This window comes from Lytechinus pictus, chromosome 2, assembly GCF_037042905.1.
Source record: "Lytechinus pictus isolate F3 Inbred chromosome 2, Lp3.0, whole genome shotgun sequence".
In the NCBI taxonomy this organism is placed as follows: Eukaryota; Metazoa; Echinodermata; class Echinoidea; order Temnopleuroida; family Toxopneustidae; genus Lytechinus; species Lytechinus pictus.
The window spans coordinates 22157501-22181538 of NC_087246.1; the positions used below are offsets into that span (position 1 = coordinate 22157501).

The window sequence follows — 24038 nt, forward strand, 5'->3', positions numbered from 1 at the left end:
AAGACCAAGTCTGAATTACAGTTATTACTCCCTACAGGTTGTGACAGCAGCCATAAGGCTAGAGGGTTTGTACATATATTAGAAGGTGTGATCGGGGGAGCGTTTCATCAATATTTTCATCCGACAAGTTGTCAGATCTGACATCTTTCCATGATTTTGATTGGCTGAGAGGCACTGTTCCTATGGTAAAATGGGACTTGTCGGATAAAACGTCCGACAAGTCCTTTCATGAAACGCCCCCCAGGTCCAGGATTGCGGCTATACTCTGTTCAAGTCCAGCATTCTCCATCCTCTCTGATGGATCACAAGCAAGGAAGACATCAAAATAAAAGGAGCTTGTAATGGGTTGTTTACCAGGGTAAACCTTGTTACTTTGTGGTGAACTAGAAGAAGTTGATGTATTGGGGGATGCCACTGCTGAAAAGCTTCAGAAGTGTAACAACACTTTTGAAAATCGATAATATTAATTCACTACTTTCTCTCTCTCATTATTAAACATTATGTTGTTTTACTTTATGTTGATATGATTTATTTCCTTTTATGTTACTTTTGTTTGCTATATATTTTTCTTAGGTTATGTTTTACATTTTAAAACTAATTAGATTATGTTTTTGTCATCATATATTTTGTTTGGTTATATATGTTTTGCTTTTTGTAACTTTTGTATCTATTATTCTTAGGTTATTTTTACATTTTAAAAACTAATTAGATTATGTTTTTGTCATCATATAGTTTGTTTGGTTATATATGTTTTGCTTTTTGTAACTTTTGTATCTTTGTATTTTTTCTTTTAATCACCGCCTCACTAAAAACAGCTATATACCGATTGTTGGTAACTATATACTATGTTTTTAACATGAATTAATAAAGTCAAACAAACAAACAAACAAATAAACTTCCTTTCAGGAGAAGCTGAAAATCCTGTTAGAGAAACATCCTAATGTGTAGTGTGTAACTGCTGAAGGAGCATTAGTTGACACAGGTTAAGTGACGTGTATCATTCAGATGTTAATTGATACAGTAAGCAATCAAAGATGATAGCCTATACCGTGATCACACACCTCAAAATTCAGTTGGTGAATGACATTGAATGAAATTGATGAATTAGCTGTCTATTGCTTCATTTGTGCAACAATCTTAGTTACTTGTTTCTTGTTACCGCTATTCAAAAAAGAGTATCATGACCCCGGAGAAAGTCACTCCTTACACAAATTCAAATTTATTTAAAAAGACCAAGCATGTCAATAATGAAAACGAAACAGTAATAATCTTTAAATGTATATATGTATATGAGCTTGTTATTTTCATCGATATTACACTTATACTACTGCCCTGCATTGACAGTAATGAGTTATGACGGGGGCTTATCATAGTCTTAATGTGTTGTGTATATTCATGAACTTCTTTCTTTTATTGTGATTCCAATAAAGTGATATCAAATCATGCACATAATTTGAAATATATTGTACAATATACCTTCCTTCAGGAACACGGAGGGCTAATATCAAAACCCATTCAACTTATTAATATGTTTCCCTTCTTCTTCTGTAATAGAGGAATATACAATGGCTTTAATACGAGTACGTCTTCAAAGAGGAGACTGTCCAGGGCTTGTGAAGATTCATTTTGTGTCCTCACGGCTGGAATTGGCAATGAAAAAATCAATTGCTGACCACCCGCGTTTTCAACAGATCAAAGACTAAATGACAACCATAAACCATCTCATGAAGAGGTCAAAGAAGTTTACCGGTAGTCACTTCGAAAGAACCGCACAAGCTCTAGAGGTTCGTAATACCACGATTTGTAGCACATATCAGAGATGGGCTTAGGAATTTTGTTGAACAAGGACATTCCTCTGGCAACTGCAACTGAAAACTCAGTAGCTAACAAGATGCACAGCCAACTGAATCCAAAGTTGATAGGAATCCTTAAAAAGCTTCACAGTGTTCAGTTTCTTACTACTGCATGCATGTGTTAGCAAGTACTAGGCACCCTTTTTGTTCAGTTTCTGAACTTTGAACATGGGGATATTTAAGCCTATGAGGTAAAGGTTTTTGCAGACCAAACAAAGCTAAAGCTGCAGGACTGGACAACGCAGTCATGACGCAATGGAAGATCTACTTGTAATTAGGGCCAATGATTCATTGTGGACAAGGGTGGTAAAGAAAGAGATACAGGCAGCTTTGGCTTTCTACATGGAGAAGAGGCGAAAGCTCTAACTGAATGAAAATGATCAGGAAGACCTTGAAGCTTCAAGTTCAGAAACTGGTGACTCAGAACCAGAAATGGCCGCATTGGGCAGTGCACTTCTAACCAAAAATAAGTTCTTGACTCAACATTTATTAATCCTTTTAGATGGGAGCATTCATGAATTTACCCATGAACTCACCTCCAGAGTGCATATGTATGTATCAAAAATCTTGATACAGTGGTAGTACTTTTATTTTTGACAAAACATTTGCCACTGAATTTTAAGAGCCTTTGAAGTTCAGGAGCTGATGCATGTGGATAACTGCCATAAATTTTCTGAGCTTATAGATCCTCCTTGTGAGCTTAAGTTAGCACAATTGGATTTGAATTGAACAGTTATGGGACAGTGTTGAACTCGTATTGCACATGAACAGGACTATCCGTCTCATTAACAACATTAATTTGACTCATCCCACAATCCAATGCAATGTATCTCAAATCGAAATACGAGGTTTATTAGTTGAAAAGAAATGCAAGGTTGAAAAACATTTGCAGTGGTGGCCATTATTTGTGCATCACATAAATGATAAATACGTAGAGCACTGCACTGCATTTTTATGGAAAATTGATAATTTAGCATTAAATTAACCTCCTCAAAAAGAACAGGAGAGTGATTTCAACGAACTAAATTAAGGAGTATGGTTTATGGAACTCCACCAAACGTGAAGGGATGGCAATCAAGCATCAAATCAACATTTGCCACTCTCTACCCAGGGAGTCATTGCTTCAATAGGGACTCGGAGAGCTCAGTTGGTAGAGCACTGATCAAGCTAACCAGGGGCCTGTTGCAGAAAGAGTTGCGTTTAAACGCAAGTCAAAAAATCAATCGCAAGTCAAAAATGCGCGCTGTTGATTGGTTGAAAATCAAGTTGCGCATGATTTTTAGAGTTGCAATTGATTGCAATTCTTTCTGCAACGGGCCCCTGGGTTCAAATCTCGGTTGAGGCAGTGTGATTGAATGATAGAATCGATTATCTCCTTACCTTTCTAACTAGATCTCTGGCTTCATGTGTGAGGTAAGGAGGTAGATTGAGCTTTCCTTTTAGAATCTGTAAAGTACAATAATAAACACATGATAAGTTGCTACTCTTTGACTGATTGAACACAAGAAAAACCATTAAGCTTGTTTACATTTACAAATTTGCAATAACATTTTAAAGCTACTGAAACATCTCCAAGCTTGTTATAGAAATTGGAATTGATCATCTTCAGTGTCATTATCATCACCACCACCATCAAAACAATCACCAAATGCACAACCAACATCATCATCAGCACCATAATCATTACCATTATCCCCCTCTCCTCACCACCTTAAAATACTTACTTTCTCAATAGTTTTCTTTCTGTTCTCTGCTGTGAATGGAGGCTGGAGAGAAAAAAAAGACAAAAATATGAAAACCCTTTAAGAGATTAAACATACATATTTCAAAATTTTCCCACCTTCCACTAATACTGAATGAAAAATGTCCCCTATTACATAACAGTGAAGTTCTATTTGGTCTCATACTGTGCAAGCCTTATTCAGCCCCCCCCCCACAAAAAAAAAAAAAATTTGCTCTTATCTGTGCGGCAGTCATGATCCCTCCAGGAATTTCTCAAGAAATTCCTATCAATAATTGTCACGCTTCACCATCTTACAATAGGAAATGATGTGAAGACGCTAAGCTAAAAGATGTAGCACAGAAATATGGTATGGTGCCTGTAATGAGCACTGCCCCCTTTTAGAAATTAATATTGCTGGGTGGGGAGCTTTGTCTTTGTCTGGGAGAAAATTGTTGTCTTGTAAGTAAGAGTAACAACCTTTTTTTTCGCTTGACAAAACATTTAGCGAAAGAAATAAATATTTAAGTTACGTAAAAACTATGTGCACCCCATAGTCATAAAATCCTGCATTCACCCCAGGACAACATGAATTTACATGGATTGAGAATAAGAAGGTCAGGTGCTATACTTACTCCTCCAGTGAGCATGTCATACATAAGTGCACCTAGACTCCACCAGTCAACGTCTTTACCATGTCCACTCCGACTTACAATCTCAGGAGCCCTTAATAAAAAGATTAAGATGTCAAATCAATTTAGGTTGGTGAATAAATATATCATCTCTATGAGGGGTGGAGAGATAAAGGGTGCATAATACTATAGAAATCAAATAGGCCTGTTTGATGTGATTCAAATTCATGGATAGAGTTAGTATTCACTGATCATTTAATCAATATTACAATACTTGGGAGGCCAATTTGCATGCATTAAGTGTTTCTATGCATGACAAACCTCTGGTAAACTGCCAAGATATTAAGAACAACCTTTGTTTTAAAAAGTACACATAAAATTTTAATGCAAGGGCATGCATATCTATATTTGTAAGAATGTGTGATGCAACTTTCTACTTTCTAAATATGTTTAATTAAAACTTGTTCAAATCGTCAGCCACTCTGCATATTTCTCTAAAGGGGTAAGCAAGGCTGAGATACTACCTAAATAAAACAAGGTGGTTCACGAACCCCCGAGTCTCGCCCAATTTCTTGATCAATAAAAAATACAATATCTTTTGACCCCTTGATGACCTTTGACCCTATCATCCTCATGAACACAGGTGCGGAATATTACAAAATGATTATTTGTACTAAGTGTAAATATAATTGATGCAGATATAAAGAAATGAGAGCAAGTTGAACAAAAACTAATTGAACATTTTATAACAGACCAACATACAAACATACTACAGGAAAGGCGGCTATTAGGTCTCTGCCAAACTTCGTTCAGGTGAGACGAAAAGTAAAATGCTAAAGATTTCATCAAAATCTGAAAAGGTTATTGAATTATAAAGTTTGGCAATGTTTGGTGGGCTGATAATGAAATGACCCCACTATTTGTTTTTTCATTTTTATTACATGAACTAACTAAAAATCATTAGAAAGTGCTTGAGTTTATTACATTATAACTGGGCTGACCTGAAAGCACTATTTGCAACAATGAAATCCCCAAGAAAAAAAAAATAATGACAAAATCACAAGATTCATGAATAGTTAGCAAATCATGTCACCATGAAAGTATATGTAGCTAACTCTTTCAAAGAAATACATTCCAATTATATGATACTCACATATATTCTATTGTGCCACAAAAGGTATGTGTCATAGACCCTTCTTCTAAAGATTCCTTACACAGACCAAAGTCTGTTAACACAACATGACCTGAAAAGAAAGAGGTGTGAATGGAGGTAAGAAAAGCAGTCTTATAAAATTGATAACCCCCATCCCTTTTTTTTTTTGGGGGGGGGGGGTAGCCTATAATCTAGGCAGAGACTGCAGCTATATCTTTGCTGTTATGCTAATCGTAAGTAATGGGTGTGATGCAGCGAGACTAAAGTGGGTACACAACATCTACTACCTATACCCTCTCGTCTTAGTTTTTTCATTGTTTATTTTCATTGACTACAATTCGGTGCAAGTTTCTAGTAAGAATAACTGCCAGCTGACATTCATCAATAAAAAAGAAATGACAAATAAAGCAAGACAGGAGGCTATATGCAGTGTGCTTGTAGCCTTGCCGCATCAGACATATTGCTTACCTTTTTGAGTAACAGCATCAGACTCATAAAAGCAAATAAAATAGCTGCAGCCTTTGCCCAGAATATAGGCTGGGGGGTGGTATTTATTTTTGGTGAGACAAATTACAACCTTTGGGAGTTAGAACCTGTGAAATCTCCAAAATCTCCCTTATCAGATTGCACCAACAAAACAACTTTTGGTGATGATGCTTGTGCAAATACTAAACTATTTGTGTCTAAGGGAGTAAGGGTTGCTAGTGAGGATTGAAGGGGGGGGGGGGGTGAATCAGAAGTCTGAAATAAGTCCTTCCAATTATCATTTGGATATATGCTTACTAATCAGCAATTATAAATGTAAGTACCAAGTACATAGTACAATTTACTTCTTATACAGCACTGAACAAGGTGAGAAAAAGCAACGGAAATGAAAGACATAAAATTCATGTTCAAATGAAACACTTGATGTTATTGACCTTCAGTCAACTGGCCTACATTAAACACAAGAGCAAGGTTATTGGGTTTGCAGACTAGAAAGGAATGGTGTACATTACTGAAATCAACCTTCCTGTAATGAACAGCATGCCTCCTCAAACCCAACATTCCAAATCAACAAAGTTGTTAATTACATCAAGCCACCTGTTAATCTAATGTGAATTTCACCATGTTGGAATGTTGGCAAACTACTTCCTAGTAGTAGATATCAATTAATCATTCACTAATACCCCTTTCATATTGCGCCTTTCACCGGCGAAGTTCGCCAGCGAAGGGGAAAGTGTCCAGTATGAAAGGTACACAGGAGAACTTCACCGGTGAACTTCGCCGGTGAACTTCTCCACCTCTAGAGGTGGAGAACTTCGCCGGCGAAACTGTTTCACCGGTGAAGTTCGCCGGTGAAAAGGCCAGTATGAAAGCAAACCGGAGAACTTCTCCTCTTTAATGACGTCAGAGGTCAATTTTTTTCTCTCCCAAAGTCCCCTGCACCGAGATTCCGCGCGCGATAGTTGCAAGCTCAGCTGAATGCTATGGCCAAGTAGATACCCTCGAACATTTTTTTTTTTTTTACTAACAATATTTATTAAAAAGCACTTTTTACATGTATAAAATGCGCTAAGATATAAAAACAAGGTGATATTGTTTGTTTTTATCGTAATACTTCCAAAATATGTTGTAATTAATTTTTTTGATACCTTTTTGTAATAGGTAAGAAGTAATGTTTACAATTTTCTTTCGTTTGTTCTGCAATCGCCTGTTGACTTTCGCCGGGGAAGAAATGTCAGTGCGAAAGGGTACATTTTTTTCTTCGCCGGGGAAGTGAGGAATGCGAGGCGGAGAAGTTCGCCGGTGAAAAATGAAGAGGGCACTATGAAAGGGGTATAATAGTAGTCATCACATTAATCAGAAGTTTTAATTATATTGACAGGTAATTTTTCAGTCATAAGTAAATCTGCAAATGTAATTTGAATTAAAATTTTGATTTTCACAACATGAAATAGCTGTATTGTATAGCACTCTGCAGAACAGGGTCTTGCGGCAGTAAAGAGTAAAATGAAATGCAAAATCAAATGCAACTCAACAAATCAGAAGTGAAGAACAAAATTTATCGGGTCCTGTTTGAATGCATTTTTCTGCAAAGGGCAGACAGGCCCTAAGATCAATCAACCTTTCCCACAAACTTCTGCCAATATCCCAGCGTTGCCAATTGGTGATATGTGACAACAAATTTTGGAAATAAGGGAGATGAAATAAAACATTAATTTCAGTGAGAAAAGCAATTTGGTGATTTGCTAGAATTTTTCTTTAGCAATTTTTAAAGCTTTTTGTCATTCAAATTACCTACTGATCATTGACCAAATATTTGGCAAATTACAATTCCATTTCAATGTTATGCTTACTCCCTTGGATATTTTCTGTCCCCCTCCCAAACAAAATTGAAGATCATCGTTCCACTGGAGTAAAGAAAGTACACTAAAACGATTTTTTAAAGTGCTCAATAAGATAAATTTTGAGGTGAAAATTTTAATTTTAACATGTTTTGTCCATTTTGTTCTGTTTAGACATGACAACATAACACTTTGTAATCATATTTACACCTTTATAATATTGTAGCTTTGCAATTGCTCATAAGCTTGATTTGAACCATTGATTGCACTTAATGATCAATGAAATCCATTGTTTTAAAAAATAAATTGAACGATTAGCTTTTGTCTTACCTTGTTTATTAAGCATAATATTCTCTGGTTTTAAATCTCTGTAGATGATACCTAGTTTGTGTAGATGCTCTAAGGCTAAAACTATCTCTGATAGATAAAAACTGAAATGAAAATGACCAATGTAACAAAAATAAACATTAGAAAAAAATAATTCAATGGATGGTCATACAGAACTACTATATTTGTAAACTATCGTGAATAAAACAAACTGAAATAGTAGCATCAAGGGCTAATCTTTAGAAGAATTTCATTTGTATTCATATAGATTTCTCGTAGATAGTCCCATATGTACAAATTCATTTAGAGGTTTCCCATTTCTTAACTAATCGACTAAAGATATACCCTCCAGTTGTTAACATGATGTACATCATCATATGAAATGTTGTAATTAAATAGGGGAGATGATGTTTAATTAGACAAAAAGACAACTAGATGGATTTCCAACTGTGCACAGTCAAAATGTTGATAGATCTGAAATATATTGCACAAGTTATTAACTTCTGCAATTTTCACATACATTCATAATCAAAACTGGTTAAATTTTCAAAGTTGATCCCTCAAACAGTTCTTTGAACAGTTATAATGCAAGAATAAGATATTTTCATGTATGTAATGACTTCTGACCTTGACCTTGTTATTCTAAAATCTAATCAAATTATATTCAATCCATCATGCATTTTCAATTCAATTCAATTCCTCCTTATTTCTTTATTTCAAAAGCCAAACTAAAATTGGCTGATAAATGTGAATGATCGAAGTTTGAAGTTGATCTGTATAACTGTTCCTCAGTTAATCGCAACTTGGACGAAAAAGGGACAGACAACCCCAAAACATACATGTACCTCTGGCAACCACTTATTGTGAGCACAGGCATAAAAACAGATTAAAAACAGTGCAAATTATTGCACAAGTTCCATGCTGTTGAATAAATATGACAATATATCAATTCAGACATTTGTAGTTGGACTGTTTTCTTCAAATAAATCTTACCATGCTGTATCTTCCATAAATATTCCTTCTCTCTCTAGATGCATAAATAATTCTCCTCCTGAAACAGAGAAAAAATATATATAATAATTGAATACATTTTCCATTTTTTATGTAAATTGCTACTTGGTCTACACCCACTTTGTCTACTTTCCAATGGACTTTTTCTATATGTACTTCATCTACAACCAGTGTGGCTACGTACCATTTGGTCCAACTGCCATAAAGCAATTCTACCATTTTGTCTCATTTCCGGTTAGACTATACGCATTTCATCCAATATACACTTGGTCTTACAGCAAGTAGTCTATTTGATTAATGTTGATGAACTATTTATGAACCCAATTTGAATATGACAAGAGTGCAACAAGTAGACAATGTGGAAATTATAGACCATCTAGGCATTGGAATAAATGGATGTAAACCCAAGAGAATATCAGACCAAGTGGCAATTTCCCCAAATCGATAAGACCAAGCGAGATTAGCAATGATGGTGCTTGATTTGAGATTTAGACCATTTGCTAATAGACCCAGTGAATACAGACCATTTTGCATTGAAGTGCATCAATTAAAGTGACACACTTGCAGAATAATCTTGAACTACTTACCACTGAGATAGGCTAGGATGAGGTACAACTTCCCGCCCGTCTGGAAGGCATAGTGAAGGTTAACAATAAATGGATGTTGCACAGCCTCAAGAATGTTACGCTCAGCCTTGGTGTGAGCCGTATCCTTCTGATTCCTCACGATCTTTGCCTGTCAAGGAAAGACAATTGCAGGTCATTAAACAGGTACAGTAAGTATTACTCACTGGACCTCTAGAGAATATGTGGTGTGGCTGAAAAAAGGCAGGAATTGTGAAGTTGTCAGTGTCTAAACTCAGGTAAATACATGAAGACTGGTACCTCTTATTAAAGATAAGTTCAATCTGACATTAAGAACTTTATTCTTATTTGACAGGTTTATAACAAACTTTAATGAACATGTTTACTCATTTTTCTATCATTAAAAGCAACTTGAACAAACCCTATTATAATATCAAAATCACTGTACCTCTATTGTATTTACACAATAAAAAAGCTGGTGTTGCTTCTTGATTAAAAGCAAATCATGAAGCTAGTATGAACAGTATAAAGAATTAAGTTCACTTACCTTCTTTAAAACTTTCATTGCAAATATTTTCCCTGAGTCTTTACCCGTTGTTTTCCGAACCTGGAAAACCTGTGTTTAAAAAGAAAAGTATTTAAGTAAAAAATAACTCAATTTTACAATCCTGAATGCCAAGTTTTTTTTAATCTGTATTGTACTAAGGAGTTAAAGCCAAGTGACCATCTGTGTGGGAAACTGCCCTTGTGAATGAGCAAATGGACACTCACATGTTTCATTCAAAATCAATTGTTCATCCTTATAATCAAATGGAAATCTTTTCTTTTCAACACTTTCAGATCAAAACAAAAGATGAATATCAAATGCAGTGACATCAAAAGTTGCATTGAGCATCAAAGTTATGAAATAACATAATCTTCATATTCTTGAAGGGGTCTTCCGTGCTACTGGGTATACATTTCTACAAAAATATTTAAACTTTGCTTTTAAGAGCTCATTCCTTTTATACACTGTCCCTTAAAAACTTGAAAAAAGGAAGGACTCAATGAAAATTAATGTTATGCTCATGTGTACATGTATGCTGGGTAAAAGGACATGTATTTTCTTAAAGGAAACTCAATCCTCAATCCCTAGGAAAATAAGTTTAAATGAGAGGAGGGGATAACAGTAAAGAGCAGGTACAGGCGTACCTTGCCGTAGCCTCCCTTCCCTAGTACTTTAAGAAGCTGGAAATCTTCTGGTCCAACTTTCTCTCTTCCTGGATTCACAGTCTCCTCTGAAAGAGATACCTCTTCAACTTCAATTGACCTAAGAGATGGAATATAAGGGTGAAGATCAAAGTTCAAAGGTTAAAATTTGTATAACTTGGACTGAATGAGAAAGAAAAAGATTCAAACTTTCCCTCAAATTCAAATGAATTCGAACCTCCCTAATTTTGTAAAGGAAAAATCAGGATGATAGATAGGAAAGGAACACTGATTCCTGTAGTAATGCGTAATAAATTCATCAATAGAGTATGAACAAGTTCTTGGTATGGTCAAAGTCTAGATTCTTCCCTCCAGATAAAAATGATTCAAACGCATGTTGGAATGTGTCGAATCCAGTCAGGTGATATTTACTTTTACATGATTATATTTGGAAAACCTTTTGAAATACCATGATCATTATGGCATTTTCATTGTCTACAGTATGTTGCATGTTTCCGTCCATAGTAAAATTCAAATTCAATTCAAATTCAATTCAATTCAAATTCAATTATTAAAATTCATTGATGAAATGAGAATTAAACTAAATAAAGTTCTGAATAAACAGAATGAATAAAATATTCCAAAGAAGAAAATCAGAACGATAAATCTATGAATTGTGTATAGTGAAATATTTAGTCTATTTGGTTATTCTCAAGACCAAATGGCAATGCAGAGAGAGTGTGGTTGTATTACATTTTTAAGTACAGAGAAAGGAAGTGACATTTTCCTAAAGTACTTTCAATTCTCACTGTGGGTGAGTCATGTAAAAGACATGTACATGTATGTACACACAACACATTGTACATTATATATCATACATTATACTGTACAGTACAGATGATCAATTCTCAACTTGGAAACATTACCCTAAGCCCAGTCTATAATCTACATTTAAGTGGAGGCTACAGCTTTATCTTTGCTGTTACGCGAAACGTACGCAATAAGACTGAAGTCGAAGACTACAAACAGTGGCGCATCCACCACACATACACTCCCATCTTGCTTTAGCTTTTGTTTTTCGTTTTAATCGACCAGAATGCCTGCTTTTTCGTTTGAAAAACTTCCACCTAACATTCCTTGATAGAAAGAAAACAACAAGTAACAACAGACCAGATTGTGTTGCCATTGTTCGTAGTCTTCCACATCAGACTCCTCAAAGCAAAGATAATAGCTGCAGCATATCCCCCTTGATAATACACTACCCTATACCTAGCGAAAAATCATGCTGAAAGGAAAAACTAATTGATCTGTCTGGCTGTCATGTTTCAGCTACTTGTAGGCCCAAATTTACAAAGGTGGTTTTGAAAACCCACGGTTGAGTCCATGGTTTATGCAGATTTCCTGTATAAATTACGCTTAATTTAGCGCGTATCAGGCGCTTGTATAAAACTATGTCCAATGCTGATGCGCGCTTTTGTCACAGTGCGCCAAATTGACGCCTGTTACCATGGTTAGATATGCTATTTTATTCATGAGTCCACTGTTTGAAGAGTTGACTCATGAATCAAAACAGTAGACTGAATAAAATAGCGTGGATAACCACGGCAACAGGCGTCAATTTGGCGCACTGTGACAAAAGCGCGCATCAGCATTGGACATTTTTTAATATACGCGGTAAAATAAGCGTAATTTATAAAGGAAATCTGCATAAACCATGGACTCAACCGTGGGTTTTAAAAACCACCTTTGTGAATTCGGTCCATAGTTACCCAACAGCTACTCCAAATCATGTGGGTCAAAATTAATTTTACATTTACATGTAATCTTCTATAGTGTAGAAAGTGAACAATATTCCTGCTTCATCGAGCTAAAAGTTTTACCCTAAAAGTGGTTTTGAATTGAAAACTCGTATCTTGATGTTTAGAATACAAAAGCATGTATATGTAGGCAAACAGTAACAAGTACGCTCTATTTTCACAAATTATATGAATGCAATGTTCTTTAACTTTTATTGAAGTGCATGAGCAACCAGACTGACCAAAATATGACCGAACATGATGCCAGAATTTCATCATCTTAATCACTTAACGTTTCCCCATCAGGAAGTCTGCAAGTGTAACCTTAGACATTTCTCTGATTCAGCCTCGTTAGATGGTGTATTCAGATGGAATGCGATTGTGAGACAAATCATCTGACAGAGGATTATTAAAGGCACATTATACAGTATGCTTCAAGCAGGGCTCAACATCAGCAGTGGCCCAGTGCAACCCAAAATGAGATTCGGGCCATCAAAATTCTGTAAAAGCCCACACTTGGGGGCCCAGTCGGGCCACCAAAGTTTTGATAAATTTTTATGTTTTCTAATGTTTTAGGGCCACCAAATTTGCTTTGCAGGCCACTAAAAATCTGAAATTAATGATTTTGGTGGACTTATCAGGTCACCAAAAAAAAGTTAGCATGGAGCCTTGCTTCAAGTACCGGTAATTGTCCAAAGAAACTCATACCATCACAATGACTTCTTCCGATGCTACTAAACCTTGTCAAATGATATCATTTATGATTTTATGATATTACATGTTACAAGTCATACATTATTCTCCTTGTAGAACAAATTGTTTTATTCTCATGATGCCTTTATGAGATTTGTAATGTCTTCATATTTGTAACAATAGAAGGATTAATCAATATCTTATCTTCTTTTACATTAAATGCTGTGATGGGATTATCCATGCAACCTTTTTTTTTTTAGATTGGTAGGCTTTTTTTAAATCTAACAACAAAAAGTTGCCAGGACCTAATTTAATGCAATCCCATGACTGTACGGAATACCCTTTTAATGGCACCAAAGGCCGGGCATCCCTATCACTGAAAATTTGAGATTTTCTTGCTAAATGTTTCCCACTTTTGCTAGGCAAGTCCAAGATAACGTAAACATTGCATATGGGAATACACAGACTTGTTAACACTCCATGAAATCATTGTTGAGGTTATGTGTACATTTTTTTTCTTCATCCACATGACTTGTATCCCAGAGAAAAAAACTGGAAGAATATAATGACCAGTGACCTTTGATGTCATTACCAGTACTCAAACTGTACTGTGATATGTACATGTATCTGACCACAAAAATTTCATTTTTTAAAGAAAAATTAACGTTAAAAAAATCAAAATATTTGCAAGGAAAGGTTCATTAATAATCACTCTAACTGCTGTAAAGTTTTGAGTCATAAGGGTTGATACATGTATCTTAGTTTTGTGAGTCATTGATGAAATCGAGGACATACAGTATTATGGGACACTGTTTCTCCAATCGAGAAAGCACACAATTTATTCCATGAATTAAAAAAAAATGAAATATGAAAATAAAAATGTTTCTTTCTTTTAATATGTTCTATTGGAATATATTTCATAGGACTGAAAAAGAATTTAAGAGCAATTCCCAATTTCTTCATGTTTTTCATCGTTTATGAATTTCACATACAACTGTACATGTACTTCTATTGTTTTCATTCTTGAAATTTGTTTTTTTTACATATTTTTTTTTCAATTGTACATTCCCCGCTGACATTTTGTACGAATATCCCATACGTAATATTTTGTTGTACAGTGTTACTAATGTCCTTCCCAAATCCCAAGAAAGAAAGTCAATATCCTTATCAAAATATTAATAAACAAAAAATAACTTCTTCCTTAAATCACCTTTTCATATTTTTAAAGAATGCTTTTATTTCAAGAGCATGAATTGCTCTTTTTCTGAATAAAATGAAATTATATACCATTAAAAAAAATGTGAATTAAACTGATGACTTAATTTTTTTTTACTGAGTTATTTTTTTACAATTCAATTTTCTTTAAGTACATGTACAGTACATGGCACTAATGGCATATTAAAAAAAAGACAATTAAAAAAAACATGTCGGATTTGACAAAATCCATCAAATGCCAATTTACCCATTTCATCTAATATCCACATTTATTCTTTACATGTATAGTTTGATGACTTATTTATGACTCAAATTGTCTTGATAATTCCAAAATAACCCGGTAATTAGCAGACAAAATGGAGATTTGACCATGGGCAGTAAATGACATATACATGTACATGAAGACCACATGGCTAGGCCTGGGTCGGACAGAATACTGGAATCCTTCCAATGTGTGCTGGTTCCAGTTTTGTTTTTTACATTCAGGTACTCCGATAAAACAATGTAATACATAACTAATACTTTAACATTCTCTTCTTCTGAATATCTTAACATAATTATCGAGTATGTTTTATTCAGTCTTACCAATCATAACCCAGGTTTCTTTGTTACATTTCAGGTGACCACTGAGAAAAATATGAGAAGACAGGAATAAACTTCCGATGTTAAAGTGGCCATCTTGTTCTCTTTGTTAGTAGCTAAGCTACGAGACTCATATAGAGGGCGGCAGACACTATATGCATTTCATAGCTTAGCTACTAACAAAGAGAACAAGATGGCCACATGAACATTGGCAAGTTTTTTCCGGTGTCTTCTCTTAATAATTTTCTTATTTTTAAAATGAATGTTTGTTTAAAAATGAAATCAATATTGTATAATCTGTGACTTCACTATTCATGAATTGATTTATCGGGATACTAGTACCGGATTCCAGACCAAAAAAATTATGACATGACTCAGGCCTACACATGGCCCATATTCCGAAGTCGGGTTTAACTTAGACCAAACCATGGTCAAACTCTGTGCTAAATTTATAGAAAGCCAAAAATGCCAAAATTTTGTTTACATCGTACAGTATGTTTCTTATGATGTTTACTGTTCTCTTTTCTGATTCTTTTATGTTGAAGACAACTACATGTATATTATCTTCCCAGGTAGTTAAGAATGATTTGAGAGTCAAAAGAGATTATTATTTAGCACTTGGCTTTCCATAGTTAAACTTCAACTTTAGACCAGAGTTTTAATTAAACCCGACTTCAGAATAATGACCCATGTGTTTAGCCAATTTGGTATTACATATAGAATTTCTGAGATGTAGACCAGCTGAATCTTCATACTCACTCATAAGCTCCTTCAGACCCAACAGTAAGGTAGCTGTCACCCTGCCAATGCAAAATAAAGGGGAGATAACATTAGAGTGAATCGTCTGATCAATGTTATTTATTTATACTTGAAATTCTGGCAATTTCAGATCCCAAGACGATTTCAGGACGGTACCCTGATCATTACATTGTGACAATATCCCTGCAAGAAAAATGCAATCTAAATATTTAAAATTTTATGCCAATGATGCACATACAAAATATGGGAGAAAGGGATATACGTACAATGTAGCAACAAGTAATGATGTTACAAAAAACTTTTTTTTTTGCATGGAAAAATGGTCAATGTTTTTTTTATACCAATCTAATACGGTAACAAAGCGCTGCACACACAACTCCAAGTTTGGGCCACAAAAAAATCAACATGCAAGTCATTACCATACTTAGCAAATAGGTGGGATTTAATGGCTTCCTTGAACTTGGAAATTTTGTATTCATGAAATTAATTTGAATTATTCAAAACAGATTTTTTTGTATATATAAGGGGTAGAATTTACACACGTGTAGTTTAGAATCTTTAAGCTCAATTGAGTGGAAAATTTCTTTAAAAAGTGCTGTAAAAAGAAGACTGATAGGGGGATACTCAAGAATATCAATAATATAATAATGAAAGAGAATGATAGAAACAGAATTTCAAAGAACAGAATATTTTTTCAGGATTATTTCGTATAGATATGATTGTGATCAATAACAATGTCATAACAAAATGCAGCTACCCTAATCAGAAAGTGTTGAAACGCAAAACAACCAACCTCCACTCAACTGCTATGTAAATGGTAAAATTCATATTCCAAAGAATTTGAAATGTTTTCCAAAGTCAATAGTTTTTTTTTAAGTGGCTTAATCTGGTCACTTAATTACTCTAAAGAGATAAATTATCAATCCTTTATCGGTCCTGAATGATCGACGCTAAATGACTTCAAACACATAACATGAAAATGAGTACATGGGACTGCAGGGCTCGACATTAGCAGTGGCCCAGGGCCACCAAAATTCTGTAAAAGCCATTACTTGGTGGCCCGGTTAAGCTCCCAAAGTTTTGATAAATTCTGTTGTTTTCTATTGTTTCAGGGTCACTAAATTTGCTTTACGGGCCATCAAAAATATGAAATCAATGATTTTGGTAGACCGTTCGGGCCATCAAGAAAAAAATTTAGTATGGAGCCTTGGGACTGTACTGTGTATTTTACTGTAGTGGAATCACTCATCATTGATCTTTCAGGACCAAGAGGGAACTAATAACTTATCCGTTTGTCAGTAATTGACCAGATTTAATCACTTTTTAGAAAATATTGACTCTGGAATAAAACATTTCATGTTCAGAATGTGAATTTTACCAGTACAATAGCAGCTGAGTGCAGGTCGTTTGTCTCCTGTTTCAACTATCCAGATCGGCCTGCAGATTACACCAACTATTTCCCAAATGCATTTATGGTACTTATGTTGCTTTCCTTTGACTTTTTGATCTTGTCTGTTCTTTACATTACTTTTTCTAACTTCATTCGTTCATATTTTTTATTCATTTTTATATATTAATATGACGTTTCAGATGGTGAAAATAAATTTTACCTTAACTTTGTCAGTTATCAGGAAGGAATTTAGGTCTTGTCTATTTTCTTACAGGTGCCCCGAGACCAATCTCGGAACAGATCATGAGGTGGTCCGAGATATAGGTATGCTCAGAAAGTGTCTCCGGTAGGTTTGTGCGTTTACACCGGATTAGAATTAGAAACCTGCCCGAGACTGGTCTTGGGGCGCCCGAGACCAATCCTGTGTAACAGGGGTCTTAGTTACCCACGTGCTTTTACACCGAGTTTAGCTTTAAATTTCCTATTTTATGAAGAAAAAATAAATCCATGTTTGTAAAAATTCTGAAATTGATAACAATTGAATATAAAAGACTACCCCAGTCTCGATCTGCCATTTTTGTTATGACAAAATGGCCGATCGAGACTGGGGTAGAAGGAGAGAACTTTTCGTTTTTTGAGGTTCCAGTCTGTGCCTCGATATCAGGAAACTGCCACTCGTTAGACCATCATCCATATAATCGTGGTAAGTGCATAATTTCTGTTTTCACAATTCATTTGGAGAAATATTTAGACCATAAATCACGCTAGTCCCGTGAGTATGGTCAAATACACGGTAAGCCCCTGGGCTCCCGCCCGCTGCGCAGGCGGGAGCTCCCTGGGTTAGTTCTTCTCAAATCATTTCTTTCCTTTCATCTTTTATTTCTCTCCTTCATTCTTTTGTTCACCCTCCCTTCCAATTTTTATTATTTTTTTTCACAAGTCTAACACTGTGTGGCCTTCTTTGTTGATCTTTTTTTGTCAATTGTCCCGTATTTCATTTTGTGTAATCAGGTCACCCTGGCTTAGACCAAAAGCTTCGGTCTCTGTTTAATTGGTTGTTCCGCTGAACTCTGCCAAACACGGTTCATGGTGCGAGGTTAGTAAGTATACTAACTTCGCACTACGTGTGAGTGGGCTCCACTAACCAATTACAGAGACCAAAGTTCTAACTCGATCTGTACAGGGACTCAATGGCCATAGTTTATGTAGAATAATGTATGGTTGGAACTACAGTACCCCTTATCGACCACCTAATCTTCTAAGCATCGTATCTGCGAAAATATTCATCAATTTTACCCAGTTTTCGTCTCATTTGTGCAGAAAATTGAGCAGATCAGATTCCCATGTTTCGCTCGGCGACTCCGATTCAATCCGCGTATATATCGACGATCAACGAATGCGACGATTTTCCATTTGCTCATTTGCACCCGTCTTTTGAAACTGACCACCCGTGGTACACTAAGTTTACGGCCGATTCTTGTCGCGGTGGCGAAATATTTTTACTCTTTCAAATCAGTTCTATGACGTCAACATGCTAAATGATCGCTTCACTACTTCCACTGCGAGCTCCGGCGCATGATTCGACGATTGACGACGGATATTTGTTCTAAAGCCGTTTCCTATCGGATTTCTTGGTTTTTCAGCGGGTTTTGGGTTTGGTCAATACAATTTTGATTAATTCTACTAAACTTTTACTTTTTGTTGCTTCTTTTTTTCTTGTAAAATCGATTCTTACCGATTCTATGGACACTGCGCCTACTCTCCCGCGCGTATCGTTTGTAATACGCAATAATTTTAACGCGCGCAAGGTGGTCAGTTTCAAAAGAGGTGGTCGATATGTGGTAGTCTCACCATACTAAGTTCGGATAAAACAGGGAATTAAGTGGCCGGGGAAGTGGGAGTTGCACGACAGCCAAGACAAGTCACTGTTTTTGTCCCCGTTTTGGTGCATATCAGGCCAAAACGGAATAATAACCTTTATTTTGGTCAAATTCTTTTTAGATCTTTTATGAAATAAAGACAAAAGTCGATGAGCCCCGTTGGGGGGATTTTCCCCTAATCATGGCGTGCGGCTGGACGATAGCTAGAGAGCCATCTGTGAGCTGTGCTGTGTATGATGGGGGGACCTAAAGCTACGCACTTTGTTTACAAACGATGAAAACTATGACAAGTTTAATATTCTAACAAATCATCTTTCACAAATTTGTGTTAAATATTATAAAGATTCATAACCAAAAAGAAAATATCACAAAACTCACTAATACGAAAATCCCGCCATGTTTTCCGAACACCTCTTGATTTCGCCGCCCGATAGTCAGTAGAGGCGCACGGCCAATATGGGAGACTGTCTCCCATGAGAGAGATTATCTCCAATATCAGAGACTTTTGTAAAGAATTTGGGTATCCAATTTCAGAGACAGTCTCCAGTTTGGGAGACCAATTTCCTTTGTTTACATTTGCTGCAAAAGGATTACCTTGGCGGCAAATAAAAATGTGATAAGCAGATTCCTCATGAAAAGTTACCCCTTTTCACCGTCAATTTTAAAAATTCACCGTCTACTTTTGTTTTGATAAGGATTTTGGTTGTCATCCACACACAAAACAAATGGGCTTCTGACCTCAGCGAGACAACATTTTGGGTGGAAAAAAATACACTTTTGTTGGTGTTGTTTCTTTTGTTCTTTTTAAAATCAAGTTTCCAATATGGGAGATTGTCTTTCTTATTGGAGAGAGTCTCCCATATTGGCCGTCCGCCTCTACTGATATAGAAGGGGTCCTAAAGCTACGCACTCAATTTATCATGCAAAGAAAAAGTATTTCCTGTGCCTAAACTTCTAAATAATGTTCATTTTAGGAAAATATGAAATCAAAGTGAATATAACTCAAAAATTCCAAACAGTTGCTGGTTTTTTCTGTATTTAGCGATTCATTGCAGCCTCTGACTCTGTAAAAAAAACTGAATAGGAATCGTTCGTCACACTGCAGTCACTAGCTCCACACACAGAGCTAGACTCCTAGAGTGTGCATTTTGCAATTGAAATTGCATGCGCATTGGAGTGGTGCGTAGCTTTAGGACCCGCGTAGGTTTAGCCCAACGAACGTAGAGGGCAGCAACACACAAGCGTGTTGCTCTAAGGAAGGTCAACTCCGCTCGAATTTTGTGACCACTCTAAAAAATAAGGTGGGGTTTTGGGAAATTTGTCGAGTTGATTTTTTTTCATTTGTTAATTTCAAATATTTTTTAATGAACAATTAGTAGATTGGTTATTCTGGGTATAAATATTAAAGATATTACTTTTATTTTTAAAGAAAATATTTAGCTTAAATAATCATGATTTTGACATTTTCCTCATTTTGGAATATTAAGTCTATGACGAGGATACCTCATATCTCTTATTTTCTTCTGCTGAATTTCGCTGCACCACTAATAAATGCATAGACAACCACCGTAATAATCGAGGTCATTTTTCTGGCCTGGGTGCGCCGAGTCTGGGCCGGTCGCGCAGCTAGCTAGTGACGTTGATGATGCGCTGGGGCTTCAGGCGACTCGTCATAGACCTTCTAGCAACATAGACAATGACGTCCAATTTGCCTAGTCTGATTTGAAGTGCAATTGCTTCAGGGCTGATGTTTATCAACGATGATTGTTCAAGGTTAGATTTCAAATTTTTAATTTCATTCGACTTTTAAATCTATAAATCTGAAATAAAGGCGCTGTTTCCCCGAAATCCGGGTCTAAATTTCAACTTCGAGTCCGAGACTATGGATGGCGAAAAAACCCCATGCATCGGATGCATTGCATTGGCTGCGCGCTGCGCTGCAGCTGCACTGTAATGATGGGTTCAGCGAAGAGCTCAGAGAAAATAAGGTGGTCATATTCAATCCCGAAATGCTTTGCGAGTGGTCACAAAATCGTCTCGACGCAAATCACCTAATACAGCCGTCTGGTGAAATCGCTGATAACAACAATCACCGATTTGGTAATGATTTAGTTTCTAAAACTTATATTTGTAAAGTTTTAAATATCAACGTATGTTTTTAAATGTATGTATATTTTCCAACATAATTTTTTAATGTTATATTTGATATCGTTGTAGTCATATTCTTTCATATTGTTTTCGTGATCGCTACTAATTTGTTGTTGTATTGGATCGGCGTATGATTTCGTTGGCATAAATGATAAAATATGCGCGTACCTCAGCTGCATGCGCGTATCGAGTTGACCTTCCTTAGAGCAACACGCTTGTGTGTTGCTGCCCTCTACGTTCGTTGGTTTAGCCTTTAGGACCCCCTGGCCCCTACCATACAAGGAGAAATTAAAATTAAAATGTTTAAAAACTCCTTGAAACAGACGGCTGCCAGCTGTCTATGCTGAGCTGTGACCTGTGCCATTGTGGCAGTGGCACAGTTCCTGCGCAGGAGATACCGGCACAAACTCTACTCACCTCCGCACCCTCTTCGTTCATGTCATCGCTATCATCACTCAGGAGCTCGTTGCCCTTCTCATCATGTTCACACAACTCCAAATCGAACACGCCGGCGTGTCCCGCCATCATGGCCTTTCAAGTTTCAATTTTCAGCCAGCAGCTACGTCACCAAATGTGGAATTAATAAAGGAACATCTGCTACACAAATCCGACATTGCCCGCTCCGTAATTGTCGGAGATCAGTCGCACTACGAATGAATGGATCTCTTCACGGTGAATTCCCGGAAGAAAATGGCGCATTTACCGGCGATTTTTTTTTTCGTAGGACAGCTAGCTAGCTAGCTGCGATATGCGCTATATATATATGCAAACCATATAGTACATGCGCATCAAGGAATATAACTAAGAGCCGGGGGGGGGGGGGGTATTTCCATTTCCATTTCCATTGACGAGTGGATTGACGAGTGGATTCCATGCGCGACCATGGGGTCTCGAAAAGCACCTTAACACCCTTAACAGAGGCGTCGATCCGGGGGGGGGGGCAGGGGGTGATCGCTAATGAAAATATTGGGGGAGGCAAACATATCGACTTTTTTGCCCCCCCCATAATTCCGCATGTGCAAAATTAAAATAAGATTGTAAAGAAATGTTACACAGTAATCAGCAAGCGAGACTGAGATACACAACTCGTTCTTTATTCAAAATCGTGCTCAAATAATGTTCACTTTTCGATCAGATTGGAATATAAAAATTTTCAGCTCGCGCTTCGCGCTTGCATCATTCCTGTGGCAAAAACCCATACTTTTCATGATTTAGGTGAATAGAATGTCCCGTTTTCTATCAGTTCTAAACCTCAAAAGAACTCCCACTTCGATTTGCAACTTTTGTTGGATATATATCTTGTTTATTAAAAATTAAACTGTCAATTTTTTTCAGATCGAAATATATCAATATGCAAGTGGCCCCCGGGCTAAGAACACATCTCAATGTTCTCGAGGTACAAATTCGAGTCTAACTTTTTGTTATTGTTCTTTTTTTATAAAATTATAATTTTTATTAGAGATATGAGCTGCAAAAGAGATTATTTCTTCAAGGTTGTTCCATTTTATCAGATATCCCTATGAATAAAAACTCAAGATAAATCTGAGGTGAATATGATAGGCCCATGGCCATGACCATAAGGAAATGTTTGCATAATAATTATGCATGAATTAGTCTAATTTGTTATGGGTAATTATTTTTCTAAATCATACAACACAGATGCTGAAAGTGGATTGTATGAAAAAATACTTATCAATACCAAAATTCTATACAAAAAGTAAAAAATTATTTGAAAAGTTTATAGTATAAGTGACTTGCCTTTAGTATAACAATATCATATTTATATTTTTCTGTATGGAAACGCTTAAAATTGTTGAGATTTTACGCAAATATTTTTGCCAAAAATGCAATATAAATTTCATTATTATATGTATGGTATCGGAAGTTGAAATTAATTTTTTTACATTAAAAACTTTTAAAGAAGGAACTTGATATACTGGGGTTCAGAAAAGTTAATCAAAATAGATAAGACGAACAAAACACACACCAAAAAATAACCGAAACTAATTGTTATTTTTTAATACAAAGCGAAATGACTTGAAATTTTAAAAAAGAAAGAGATAAAATGAAAGGAATGCAATAGGCCCGCACCCCCTTTAAACAGGCACTGCTATTGAGCCCCAAGCCTAGAGTCAACCAAGAAAAAATTAAATGTTTATTGTGTCCAGTGGGGACTTTATACACGTTCATTTGGGGGGCACATATGGCTGGAATTCCTGGATATATCACTGTACAATCAACAAGGAATCAAATGATTAGCTCAATTTGGTCAAAAGATAGAACCGGGTTGTCCTATATATTCAGAGGCGTCGATCCTGGGAAGGGGGGGGGGGGGGGTAAGGGGAGCGATCACTCCCCCAATTAAAATATTTGGGTGGCAAGCAATCGTTTCGACCCCAAATAATTCCGTACGTGCAAAAAGTAAAATAAAATTGTAATGTTACATAGAAATCAGCAAATTAACCAAACACAAAATAAAATTTTGTTTTACATCTAAAGTACGGTACAAAATCATAATTTCTCTGCTCCCTCCGCGCGGAAAATGATCCCCTCTATATCATTGCAACTTTTTTTAAGGAAGGCCCTATATTTACGCAGAAAGCTCATCATATATAGGCATAGAATTCTTTTCTGTCAATGAATAAACATTAAAATGGCAAACCCCCTCTTCCATAGGCGGATCCAGATGAGTTACGTATATCTCTATGTTAATTCTAAAAAAAAACTACTTTAAAAAACCCTTTCCATGACAGTTGATCATAAGTTTCGGCTCGAGATTT

The 24038-nt window shown here is 36.0% G+C and overlaps 1 protein-coding gene across 2 annotated transcripts in view; it reads right to left on the minus strand.

Annotated features, from left to right (window-relative positions):
- LOC129283018 (ribosomal protein S6 kinase beta-1-like) overlaps positions 1 to 22041 on the minus strand; it is a 34331-nt gene extending 12290 nt beyond the window's left edge. Inside the window, exons 1-11 of one of the 2 annotated variants that reach the window (XM_064113211.1) lie at positions 21676 to 22032; positions 15841 to 15881; positions 10799 to 10916; positions 10155 to 10223; positions 9611 to 9758; positions 9006 to 9063; positions 8016 to 8116; positions 5359 to 5449; positions 4209 to 4299; positions 3578 to 3619; positions 3234 to 3299 (exon numbers count right to left, since the gene is read on the minus strand). In XM_064113211.1, the coding sequence (XP_063969281.1) occupies positions 3234 to 3299; positions 3578 to 3619; positions 4209 to 4299; positions 5359 to 5449; positions 8016 to 8116; positions 9006 to 9063; positions 9611 to 9758; positions 10155 to 10223; positions 10799 to 10916; positions 15841 to 15881; positions 21676 to 21786 (936 nt within the window). In that variant the 5' untranslated portion in view covers positions 21787 to 22032. Of the gene's footprint in view, positions 1 to 3233; positions 3300 to 3577; positions 3620 to 4208; positions 4300 to 5358; positions 5450 to 8015; positions 8117 to 9005; positions 9064 to 9610; positions 9759 to 10154; positions 10224 to 10798; positions 10917 to 15840; positions 15882 to 21675 lie in introns of both variants that reach the window. The other variant, XM_064113217.1, reaches the window with a different exon arrangement.
- Positions 22042 to 24038: the final 1997 nt, after the last annotated feature.